The sequence below is a fragment of the Bos grunniens genome, chromosome 3 (genome assembly GCF_055505025.1).
Source record: "Bos grunniens cultivar Pamir isolate PY7600 chromosome 3, Bosgru_T2T1.0, whole genome shotgun sequence".
In the NCBI taxonomy this organism is placed as follows: domain Eukaryota; kingdom Metazoa; phylum Chordata; class Mammalia; order Artiodactyla; family Bovidae; genus Bos; species Bos grunniens.
In genome coordinates this window covers 70,445,789-70,458,451 of record NC_141167.1, presented here as the reverse complement: position 1 = coordinate 70,458,451, position 12,663 = coordinate 70,445,789, and the positions used below count along the sequence as shown (strand labels likewise).

The window sequence follows — 12,663 nt, the reverse complement described above, 5'->3', positions numbered from 1 at the left end:
CTTCTCTCTCTCCCTTTTAATCTCTGACAACCACTGATCTACTTACTGTCACTACAATTTTGCCTTTTCCAAAATGTTATATAGTTGTAATTTTACAGTATTTAGCTTTTTCACATTGACTGCTTTGACTTAGCAGTAGGCACTTAAGATACCTCCATGTCACTCCTACAACCCCAGCACCCCAACAGCCTAATATTAAACTGCTTAGCAGTTCTTAAGACCTCTCTTTGGCCTGCGTATTTTTAGTACATGCTTCATCTCTTTAATGGAGCCTTTCAAATGTGTGATACCATGAGATACTGTTTAACCAGAAAGAATTATTGGTACAGATTCAGTCATTTGGAAAGAAACCAGGATCCTACTTAAAGATCTGGAAAGGATCCACTCTTTCAAAAGGTATATTTTGTGTGTGTGTGTGTGTTTTAAAGCTCCTGAGTTTCCTTGGAGGCCTCTCCTCCAGAGTGGAAACCAAAGGCCTTGAAAATCTTATTTTTAACAAGTTTCCAAGGTAGTCTTATCAGGGAAGTTTGGAAAATAATGTTTTGGGGAGGATTTGTTTGTTTTTCTGTCTCTAGTTATTAATGTTTTCAGCTGATTTATTGAGGCCTAACTTACATATCATAAAGTTCTCCCATTTTAAGTATAAAATTCAATAGCTTTTAGTGTATTTACAGAGTTGTGTGACAATAACCACAATCTAATTTTAGAATATTTCTGTCACCCCAAAAAGAAACCTCGTGTCTACTTTCAGCCATTGTCTTTCTCCTTCCCTCTTCCCTAGTCATAGGCAGCCACTAGTCTACTTTGTCTCTGTGGACTTGCCTGTTCTGGACTCTTCGTATAAATGGAATCACGTAATATGTTGTCTTTTGTATTTGGCTTTGACTCAGCTTAATGTTTTTGAGGTTCATTCATGTATCAGGACTTCATTCCTTTGTATTGCCTTTCAATTGTACAGAACAGTGTCTTGTGATTATTTCACCTGCATACATTTATTCAAATGATTGTCTTAGTTTTTTTCATTTTATTGGTGTGTTCTCTTATGTTTAACTCTTCTCTTGTTATTCAGTTGCTAAGTCATGTCTGACTCTTTGCTACCCCATGAACTGCAGCATGCCAGGCTTCCCTGTCCTCCACTATCTCCCAGAGTTTGCTCAAGTTCATGTCCATTGAGTCAGTGATGCTATCTATCTCAACCTCTCCTGCCCCCTTCTCCTTTTGCCTTCAGTCTTTCCCAGCATCGAGGTCTTTTCCAGTGCGTTGGCTCTTCGCATCAGGTGGCCAAAGTATTGGAGCTTCAGCTTTAGCATCATTCCTTCCAGTGCATATTCAGGGTTGATTTCCTTTAGGATTGATTAGTTTGAACTCCTTGCTATCCAGGGGACTCTCATACAGTGCAAACTCTCCTCTAATACAGTGCAAATCTCCTGTTACGTGTTAGTTCTCTTCTTTCAGTTTAGGTGTACTATTAATTTTACCTTTGTTTTAAAAATTCATCTTTGTCTTTGCATGGTTTGACAGCTTATTCCTTTTATTTATTTACTTAGTTATTTATTTGGCTGCACTGGGTCTTAGTTGTGGCACATGGGATCTTTGTTGTGAGGGCGGGATCTTTAGTTGCAGCATGCAGACTTTTAGTTGTGGCACAGGGGAGCTAGTTCCCTGATCAGGGATCGAACCCAGGCCCCCTGCATTGGGAGCGTGGAATCTTAGCCACTAGACCACCCAGAAAGTCCCTGATTTCACCTTCTTGAAAAAAAAAATCCTTCCTCCTGCCTGCTGGTCTACTTCAAAGTGGTGTCATCATGTATAGGTGGAGGCCTCCTGCATAGCTGTCATCATGGGGACTTTCTTTGTTATCCTAGGGATTCTTTTTGCCTCACTTCTGCATTAGACTTCCTTTTTCCTGGATCAAAAATAAAAGCATGTCTTTCTTGGTGTACTTCATTTTGGTGGACATATCACTTACCTTTCTGGGGGGAAAAAAAGATGTGAGATAAACTATAGAAAAGATTTATCTGATTCTGGTTCTCATGATTGACCCCAGATTTTAAGTCCTTGAAGCTTTTAACTCAAACTTTAGCCTCACAGTTACTTGATAGTTTGTATGGGTATAAAACTTTTTTAAGATAATTATAATTTTTTAAAATATTGGTTAGAAATTTTTTTCTCAGAATTTTGAAGGCACTAATCTGTTGTCTAATACTGTTCTGATTCTTAATCTTCTATGTAAAGTTTGTTGGTTTGGGCTGGATACTTTGTCTTTTCTTTGTTCCCAGTGTCCTGAAATTTCGCTGTGATATACCATGATATAGGTTTACTTTTAAACCATTGTCTTCGACACTTGATAGGCTTTTTCAGTATCAAAGCTCATATCTTTCAGGTCAGAGAAATTTAAGTCTAAGACCCCTTTTTAAAATATCACGTTTTCTTTTTACATGGATGCAGTGTCTTCAGAAGCAATGAGTAATGCTTTTTTTTTTTTTTTTTTAAGTTTTTTTCTCCCCAAATAGTCTTAACTTCTTGTTGCCTTTTTTATGGTTTCTCTTAAATGCTTTCCTTAAATGTCTGATAATATTTGACTCTCTACTCAGACTTAAGACTACGGAACTTTAAAACCTGACAGGAAGGTCTGAATGCCTGGGTAGGATGCATTGACTGAAACCATCATTGTATCATGATCCTGCTGAGCTCCTTCTCTGAGGAATTCAAAGATTCCCCAGAAAGGACCCTTTGCATACAATTCCAGAGAGTCCTGGTGCCTTTTCTTTCCTTGTGAAATCTCAGAAGTACTTTGAGGCACATTCATTGCCGTTAGAAACTATGTCTAATTTCACCTAGAAAAATAATACTTTCTCTTTTCCATGATATGAGTGCATTGTTAGCACTTCACAATTTTAAGTTTTTGTCTTTGCTTTTAGTATTGTGAAGATATTCCTATAGTTTTTATAAAATTAGAAGACGGTGGGCCTGAAAAAGGTACACTCAAGAATATATGTGTACTTTTCAAGACAAGAATCAATAGCTTTTATCAGGTTCTTTATCCTGTGATTGACCCCCCCAAAAATGTCAAACAAAACCAAACAAAAGAAAAAAGTGAAATATTGTGTAAAGGGTGGTCCTTACCCTTGAATGTACATCAAAATTATTCAGCTTTTTTGAGCATATACATTTCTAGACTCTACTCTTAAACCAGGAAAAAGTTTCAGGAAAAGATATTTCAACAGACTACTCCTTGTTTCAACCACCAGATGGTAGAATCGGCCCAGAACGGCTTGGTTGTACTACTGAAAGGTGGTGTCTGTTTGTATATACCAGACACACACACGGGCAGACAGATGTTCATAGTTCAGCAGCACTTTTGTCCTGAATAAATGATAGTTCCATTTTGGGTAAATCAACTCCTTTCTGAGTCAGCCTCATTTGGTTTGAACAGAGGACCTACCGCAGTCATCCTTTAACTGAGCATATCAACATCTCCTCAAGTGCTTTTTTAAAATAGATAAATTCTGGGTTTTCATGCTCTGGATTTGGGTTCATTAAATCTGGGGAGCGATTCTACATTTTTTGTAGGTATCCTCAGTTATTCTGATGCCGATGATCAATGGGCCATATTTTGAGATATGCTAATCTAAATTTGCGACCAGTATTACCCTTGAAAGTTTTTGTAGCGGGGTTGGATTGAGAAGGTTACTTGTTTGCATTTTTGTTGTTTTTTAAATATAGTTAGTTCCTAGAAGTCTAGTAAAAAGGGTGAGCAGTACAGCTTTTAGACACAGACAGCAAAAATGGCACTTTAGAAGGCACGGCTCTGGACTTCTCCCAGGCAGACTGCTTTTCAGAGGATGTGGAGTCCCAGAGGACATCCCTGAAAGTGGAAATGTTAGTTGCTCAGTCATGTCCAGCTCTTTGGGACCCCATGGAGTATAGCCTGTCAGGCTTTTCTGTCCATGGATTCTCCAGGCAAGAATACTGGAGTAGGTTGCCATTCCCTTCTTCAGAGGATCTTCCTGACTCAGGGATCAGACCCACGTCTCGTGCGTTGCAGGCAGATACTTTACCATCTGAGCCACCCTGAAGTCTAACCCTTTTGAGACCACACTCTGGGTACTCAGTACCCTGGAATTCCTTGCCCAGATGTTTATTTTCAGGGCCTGAAAATAAACATCTCAGAACCAGTATGCACACTCTACCCTCTCAGAACCAATATGCACACTCCTAGGTCCAGGGGATAACTAGTTTCAGTTTTATCAAATAGTCCCTTACCTTCAGACTTTTCTTCTCTCCACCAAAAACTTTCTCTATGCCTTTGCTATTCTGTATTAGCAATTATCAAATAAGGAATCATTTTTTAAATTGCATCTCTGATGTTGAAGAAATGACCCTTCTATCTATAGTTTTATTTCGTATAATATTTGAGGTCAGTGATTACATTTGATATGATGCTGTGGTGTTTTAATTGCAGTAAATTTTGTTAGAACAAAGAAAAGCTACAGCTTTCCCAACAATTGGGAAGTTGTAGTTCCTCTACCACAATCCTCATTTATAGCCAGGAAGAAGGAGGACACTCGCTCTATATTATTTCTTCAAAAGGGTCTGGGGACAAGAGAAAGGAAGAGATTAACTGACTTAATTTTATGTTTGGAGCTATAAATCATGTGTTGCAATTCGGTGATAGGATGTTGCATCAGAGCATGGCAGTTGTAGTAATGCAGTGGGCATCACAACCACAGGTTGGTCTCTCTGGTGCTCTCTGTCCTTTCCCTGGAGATTCAACTCGAAGTTTATCTCCCTTGGGCTATGCCATAGAGGAAGGTTTTACTTCAGTTACATAGTAACTCACAGTGATGTTCTTTTAGCCTAGGGCACAAGAATTTCTTAATGTCTGATGCTTTCCCTGAGGTAGACATCGCTGTGTTGAGCCCCAGCATCCTTCTTGTTTCCCATTGTCACATACCAACAGAGATTTACTAGGGTTTCTTCACTTCTTCCCGGATGTCTATCAGGAAAGCTAGGAGGTGTTATGGCAAAGCTGTAATGTCTTTACTCTCAGAACCGTTAGTTTTGAAAGTGTATGTAATATTTCCTGAATATTTCACATTGCCTTTTTCTCAAGATTGGAAAGATAGTTAGTGACCAGGAATTTGTCCCTAAAGAACAAAAGTTGCAGGTTGATAATACTGATAAGGACAAGAGATATGAAGTGTATTTTTAGCAAATTCTTGATAGTCAAAGTAGATTTGGGTAGTTATTTGTTTTTATTGTTTTAGATTAAAAAAAAACTCTTATAGGAGAAAATTCATGATGAATGAGAGAAATTAAACAAGTGATAATATCAAGATTAAATTTTATATTTTTGAAACAAATTATTGAAAAGAGGCTGATGTCTTAATTATATGGTAGTGGACTGAGGCAAAGAAGGGACAGATGATGAAGAGAAAATCACTCTCAATACTGGTAAAACTGGTTTGGGAGAATGTGGTTTTTGCTGTGTGACAACAGTGGGCTTTTCAGTATTGAACTTTAGAGTTTGTCTGACTTGCCCACCCAGTAATAGGTAGCATTTGATCTCCATAGCCCTTCCCACACAAGGGTATGGCCCTGTAAGACTCCAGGGTTGGAGAAGCAGAACCTGGTTCCCAAAGATGGAAAGAGAGGGAAAAGAGCTGAGCAGTACGTGCCATTCCTCTCCCCTACCCCTTAGTGAGAGAAGTCACTCTTTCTCCCTGGGAAGAATAGGGGAGAGAAGACAAAAATAGTCTTCTATTTTTGTCATGGTGGGAAGAAAGCATCTCTGCTCTCACTGAGTGATAGTGGTACAGGATGGAGACTCAGCAAATGTTTTTGATTTGTAAACCATTATCATCATCATCACTCACAAAATTATGGAGACATGCTCCAAGACAGGCTATGTAATAGTTCAGAGTATTGTCTTTATTAAGTTCATTTCTTCTACAGACGTACACTGAAATATTTACAGGTGAACTGATAGGATGAGATTTACCTCAAAATAGTCAGGAACATGAGAGGTATATTGTAACAAGACTGTCCATGATGTGTTAGATGTTGAAATTAATGATGGGTACATGGGCTTTATGTTATTTCTAGTATAGCAGAGGTTCAGTTTGGATCTAAACTTGACTATTGTGTGTCCTCAGCAAGCTATACTACCTGAGTCTCTTATTTCCTAATCTCTAAAATGAAGACAGTAAAATCAACCACATAGGATTGTTGTGATGATTTAACTAAAAATAAATTATGTGCCCATTGCATGACATTTAAGAGTCACTAAAAAATTGGTAGTTACTATTTATATCCATAAATTGAAAAAAGATCAAGGTATCTTCTTGCTTAAATATGAAATGTTTGCTTTCTTGGAGTGTGTGTATTTCCCCAAGTTGAGTATATTAACTTGGATTTTGTTTTGACAGCTCAGGTGCCTAAAAGGCCAGAGAGGCTTCTCCAGCCAACCCCCTTTTGATGGAATCCACATCGTCAACCATTTAATAGGAGATGATGAATCATTCCATTCCTCTGATGAAGAGTTTATAGATAATTCCTTACAGGAAAGTGGCATTGGTTTCCCCTTGCACAGAAAATCTGGTCCAATGTCTTTGGACCCCACTCTGGCAGATGGTAGTGAAAGCGAAGCAGAAGACAGTGTGCTGGAGACCAGAGACGGCAGTCGAGTGGCTCAAAAGGAGCAGCCCCTGAGAAGAGCCTCGTACTCAACCACCGTCTGACCATCACTGTGACCTAGACTGTGGATTTTTCTTTAAGGGATCAGTTATCATGACTAAGGGTTTTTGGAACATATCTGTTTCATATGTATATGTGTGTGTATATATATATATATAAATATATATTTTACAGTCTTATCTGCCTTTTTATCTATGCCAAATCTTAACCACTGACTTACCATTGCCATAAAATAGAATGGAATATGGTTAATGGGAAAAACGCGGTTCTAACAGTATTACTAAATATTAACATTTCTTGTTTAGAAAATGTAGTTATATCTATATGTGGGGAACCATTTTGAAGTTCAGAACTATGGAAAATTGAATTTTCTTCAGACAAAGCTGTTCTCGTGCAATATTTTATGCTCAGTGAACAAATTGTATATTTATATTTATCAATTTGTTTTCAGAGCAGCTGTCTACACACATTTAACCAAGATATACATCTGAGTTATCTTGGTATTTTGTGTTTGGAAACTTCTTTTTTTTTTTTTTCTTCAACTAAAATTACTGCTTTATTAGTGGTCCATTGAAAATTCCCAAACACAAAGCCTTTTTTCACATAATTTTATAAACACAAGTTAATGGTTGTCTTAAGAATTTTAAGTTTTGTTTTAATTTCAAATTTTTATGTGCATATGATGCTTCCATGTGTTGCCTACCAGAGTACTAGTTAGCTACAAATATATTGGGTTTTTGTACATATTTATAAATCTGTACCACCCAACATTGAACATTTTATATGGAGAATGTACTTGTTGAAAAATGACTGCCTTCAGCATTATAACTGGACCTCTGTAAATAATAGGTTAAAGACAATTGAAAATAAAACCAAACACTAATATTGCAGTAGCTTTAGTATTTTGCTTAGCATTCAACACTAGCAGATTCATAACTGATGCTTATTCAAAGACACTATTGGTGAAATCTTTTACTTCATGTGTATGTAACTACTAAATTTTTCTTGATTAGAGAGAGTATAACAGGCATCACTTAGTGCTAATATTCTACTTAATATAATTTAAGCAATGGTCTGAGGTCCACGATGCACAACAATTATATCTGCAAATAATCTATGAATGTTATCTTCAGATTCTCTAGTTACTGATCTATAGATGAAGCAAGCCATAAGAATCCGTTCCTACCAGTTCTTTATCATCTAGATCTCTTTTTCCCTAGAAAACTGATGCCTGTCACTGATAAATTAGAGGAAACACCCAAACTACATTTCCACTATGGAAAGACTCCAGAAATGTGTTGCCTGGATGCTTTCTACTCTGATTTTCCTCAGCAGCTTATGAAAAGGAAATAATCCTCAAGAATGAGAGGAAGGCAGAATTCAGTAAATACAGAGGTAAATTTTGTACAATATGTTGCATGCAGAAAAAAATTACATGATAAAATGGAATAGAAGAGACAAAACTAGTTTTCTAGAACAAGGAGGTAAGCCTTATGGTACATTGTAAGCAAGGCTTTCCCAGCAAGCCCTTTGTAAGCAAGCTCTTGAGAGACAAGATTGAAAACATGCCTCCTGAGTCCATAGCTCCAGGCTAAATTCTAGTGGTTAAGTAATATAACTGTGGCCACAAGTTAGTAAATATCAGAGCTAAAGTTTTAATCCAGATTGCTCTGACACCAAAGCATTTGAAAAGGCTCAGCTAAATGAATTTATCAATTCCCTGCTTTTCTGGTAGTTAATGTGATTTAAATAAATTTGATTTAAACTGTTTCCTGGATATATTACAGAGATATATGTATATCTATATGTATAGATATGTGAGTATCAACATTCATAAGCTACATAAAGCTTATGAATGTAGGTACTGCTAGAATTGTCTGACTGGTGCCTTTGAGATTCTCTTTTTGGGTTCATTGCTGTCATTCTTGAGGCTGTTGATGCCCAAGTGAAGTGAGATGATTTATGGCAACATGATAGCTTTGACCCCCACATCAAGAAATCTGACTGGTCCAGCCCATAAGCTTGTTCCAGCCAACAGCCTATTTTTACATGACCCACAAGCTAGTTCAGTTCAGTTTAGTTCAGTCGCTCAGTCGTGTCCGACTCTTTGCGACCCCATGAATTGCAGCACGCCAGGCCTCATGTCCATCACCAACTCCCGGAGTTCACTCAAACTCACGTCCAGCAAGTCCGTGATGCCATCCAGCCATCTCATCCTCTGTCGTCCCCTTCTCCTCCTGCCCCCAATCCCTCCCAGCATCAGAGTCTTCAATGAGTCAACTCTTCACATGAGGTGGCCAAAGTACTGGAGTTTCAGACCCACAAGCTAAGGGTGATTTTTATATTTTTGAAGAGTTGAGGGGAAAAAAAATCACATGAAAATCATATGACCTTCAAATTTCAGTGTCAATAAAGTTTTATTAGAGCATACCCATGCTTCTTCATTTGCGTATTATCTGTTACTGCTTTTGTGCTACAATAGCAGAGTGAAAGTGAAAATGAAGTTGCTCAGTCCTGTCTGACTCTTTGTGACCCCATGGACTGTAGCCTACCAGGCTCCTCTGTCCATGGGATTTTCCAGGCAAGAGTACTGGAGTGGGTTGCCATTTCCTTCTCCAGGGGGTCTTCCCAACCCAGGGATCAAATCCAAGTCTCCCGCATTGCAGGCAGACGCTTTAGCTTAAAGTATCTACTGTCTGTCACTTTAGAGAAAGTTTGCTGATTTTAATTTAGATACTCTAACATGTAGGTTTACCTCTTCAGTTTGTCTCAAGTAGATTTGCTTTTGCTATTGAGCTAATGGTTTGGACCTAAAATTTCCTGGTGGATCCTATACTTAAAACTATTCAAAATGGAGACAGTGCCAGCTATTTTAGATTATGAAGTATTTGAAGCCATAGAAAATTCAGAAGGATATCTGTGCCTTTGGAAATGGAGAAAAAAAGGAAAGAATTCCAGAATCTTGGCACCATTCTCTAAAGCATGCATCATTGACCTTTAGGGTATGCTTCATTGAGTCATTGTTATAATTTGACTTTAAAGGTATGAACATCCTTTTAGAATCATGTTTCAATTCTAAACTTTGAAAGATATCCTTAGAAAATTTCCTAAGTACTGTTTCTGGTTAGGAATTAGTAGTTAAGTAAACCTTAATCTGTTGGGACTCTTGTAATTTGAATAATGAAAAATTAGAAACAACAATCTTTTCTTTCAAGATCTTGGATTCAGATACTTCTTAGAAGGGTTTAAAATCTTCCTGGCCTTTAGGATGTAATAGGATAACTTGCTCCCTTGGAATAGTTTATTTCTGGTGTCATTGTCATCCTGGGTTGAAATGCTGAGAAGAGGTTACAAGTCACTTGAATAAAGTGGAAATTACACTGAGGTGATTAAACAGAGACCTTACAGACCAAGAAAATATTTCAATAGCCTATTAAAAAATTAGTGGAAAAAAATTTTCTTCCTGGAAATATATGTCAAAGATATAACTACATGATTTCTACCCTTTTTGTTGATAGGTATTAAGCATTCAGTGCTTGATGACTAACTGAGACAGCAAGTCCCAACTAACTGGCTGGCTATTTGGGGAAGGAAAAAAAACTTGCTTAGCTCTGAATGCAGCTTGTTACTCTCCAGACAGTGCCTTTGATTGAAAACAAGGTCTAGACCTTTTAAAGTATTTTATTTCTGACATCATTAGAAATGACATGGTTCCTCATGCTTCTTTTTCTTTACATAATGCACTATAATGTTCAGATTTAAAGTAAAATGAGTATATGAATTTTGTCTTAATAAAGCCCTTTCATGGCCAGCTTGATTTTTATATAAGTACCAGGCATCAACAGCTAACATTTCATTAAATCAGTGATTTACTTTGTTAAAACAATGAACTTTAGCCTGAAAGTTATTGCTGCTCTGTCATTAATGAAACAATGTTTTTTAGTTAATTTTTATTTAATTCATTCTACTCAAATTAAATTTTCTGACTAAAAATGGAGTGAATGCTATTTATAATCCAAGTTTTTACATTACATCCATTGATCCGCCTATACCTTCTTTTCATTCCAAAGAAGAGAAGATAGAATAATACATTAAATATACTATAGAGATGCAAAATTATAATGTATTTCATTTTAATTTTTGGAATTTCTTATTGTAACATTGTATGATAACCTGAAATGTTTACTTGTGCCTTTGCTTTAAACAATTAAAGTTTTCCATTTTATAAGAATTTCTGTTTCCTTGAACTATTCAACTGAAAAGGGAGTAGGCATCAAAGGTCTGTCTGAAAAGGAATAGCCTAGCATCAGGTATTCATGAGTGAGGCATGTGTTCTCTGGGTATAGGGACCATATCCACCTGGTCCACCCATGTGTAACTAGTGCCAGACAGAGAGCCTGGTATATATTTTTCAATAATGAAAGGCCTAAAATACCAGGATTTGTTATTTCCTTCAGAAACATTGTTATTTTTTGAAGATTGTAATGGCAGTATTTTTATCTCACATTGTGTTTTAGGTTATTTGATTAGTAACTGATTCAATAAATATATTTAAATATATAAATTGAATATATATACAGAGGTAATCATAAAAAGAAATTTATGCCTTCTGCATCATTACAATGTTTGTTAGTATCATTTAATTCAGCATTGTGTATGCTGCTTTATTCCCAAAAGGATTTAAGGCACTTCACAAGGGTACCTGAACTATGACAGGATAATTATAATCCAGGGCTTCTTACCTTGGCACTGTTGACAGCTGGGGCCAAGTTGCTGCAAGTGGCTGTCCAGTACCTCATCGGATGTTCATCAGCACCCCTAAGCTCTGTGCACTGAGAGCCAGTAGCACCCCCTCCTTCAGTCGTGATAACCTAAAATGTCTCCAGTTGCCAAAAGCTGGGAGGACTGAGAATGAAAATCACCCCTGGTTGAAAATCTCTGGTATATATTTAGAAGTGAGTCAGAAAACAAAAAGCCACTAGGACCAAAACTAAAAATATATGCACCTATTGAAGGTGGGTAACGAATTCAACTGTTTCTAGTAGCCAGTGAGAAAAGTAAAACCTGAACCACAGTGAGGTGTCTCTTCACACTTTACGATGGCTATTAAGACACGCACTAACAAGTGTTGGTGAGGGCATGGGAAAATTGGAACGTTTGTCCATTGCTGCTGGAAATGTAGAATGGTGCAACCATCGTGGGAAAGTTTTGTCAGTGCCTCAGAAAAGCTAAACATAGACTTACCATATGATCCAGCAATTCCACTTCTAGATAAATAGTCCAAATAAGGCCTCAAGCATACTTGTACAACAGTGTTTATAACATCGTTTTCACAGTAGCAAGAAGGTAGAAATGACAAATGACAACAGATGAGTGGGTAAATAAAATGTGGTATACACACATGGAATATTATTCAACTATAATGAATGAATTTTTTTTTTTTTATGCCATACCTTGTGACTTGCTGGATCTTAGTTCCCCACCTAGGAATTGAACCTGGGCCCCAGCAGTGAAAGCACCTAACCACTGGACCACCAGGGAAAATCCTAGGAATGGAGTTCTGATACATGCTACAATACGGATGAACCTTGAAAAATGCTAAGTGAAATGAGCCAGACACATAGTGTATTTCCACTAATCCAAAGTACCTACAGTAGCAGATTTATAGACATATATACAAGTATTTCTGTACTTGGCCAACATGTCTAATGTGTAGACATGAACCATGGGATGGGGGAAAGGCGAGTTACTGTTTAATGGGTACAGATCTTCTGTTTGGGATGATAAGAAAGTGCTGGAAGTGAATAGTAGTGATAGTTGCACAACACTGCATGTATTTAATGCTGCTAAATTGTACACTTAAAAATGGTTGACATAGGGACTTCCCTGGTGGCGCAGTGGATAAGAGTCTGGGAAGATGCCACATGCCACGGAACAACTGAGCCTGTGTGCCACAGCTGCTGT

General features: G+C 37.4%; 1 protein-coding gene across 29 annotated transcripts in view; it reads left to right on the top strand.

The window, feature by feature from the left end:
• The window catches only part of EVI5 (ecotropic viral integration site 5), a 250,020-nt gene extending 239,090 nt beyond the window's left edge, over window positions 1-10,930 (top strand). For 25 of the 29 annotated variants that reach the window (XM_086391182.1, XM_086391210.1, XM_086391208.1 and 22 more), the window contains one exon: window positions 6,432-10,930. In XM_086391182.1, coding sequence (XP_086247308.1) covers window positions 6,432-6,743 — 312 coding nt within the window. In that variant the 3' untranslated portion in view covers window positions 6,744-10,930. The remainder of the gene's footprint in view (window positions 1-6,431) is intronic. The other 4 variants (XM_086391192.1, XM_086391198.1, XR_015160507.1 and 1 more) reach the window with 3 other exon arrangements.
• The last annotated feature ends 1,733 nt before the right edge of the window (window positions 10,931-12,663 follow it).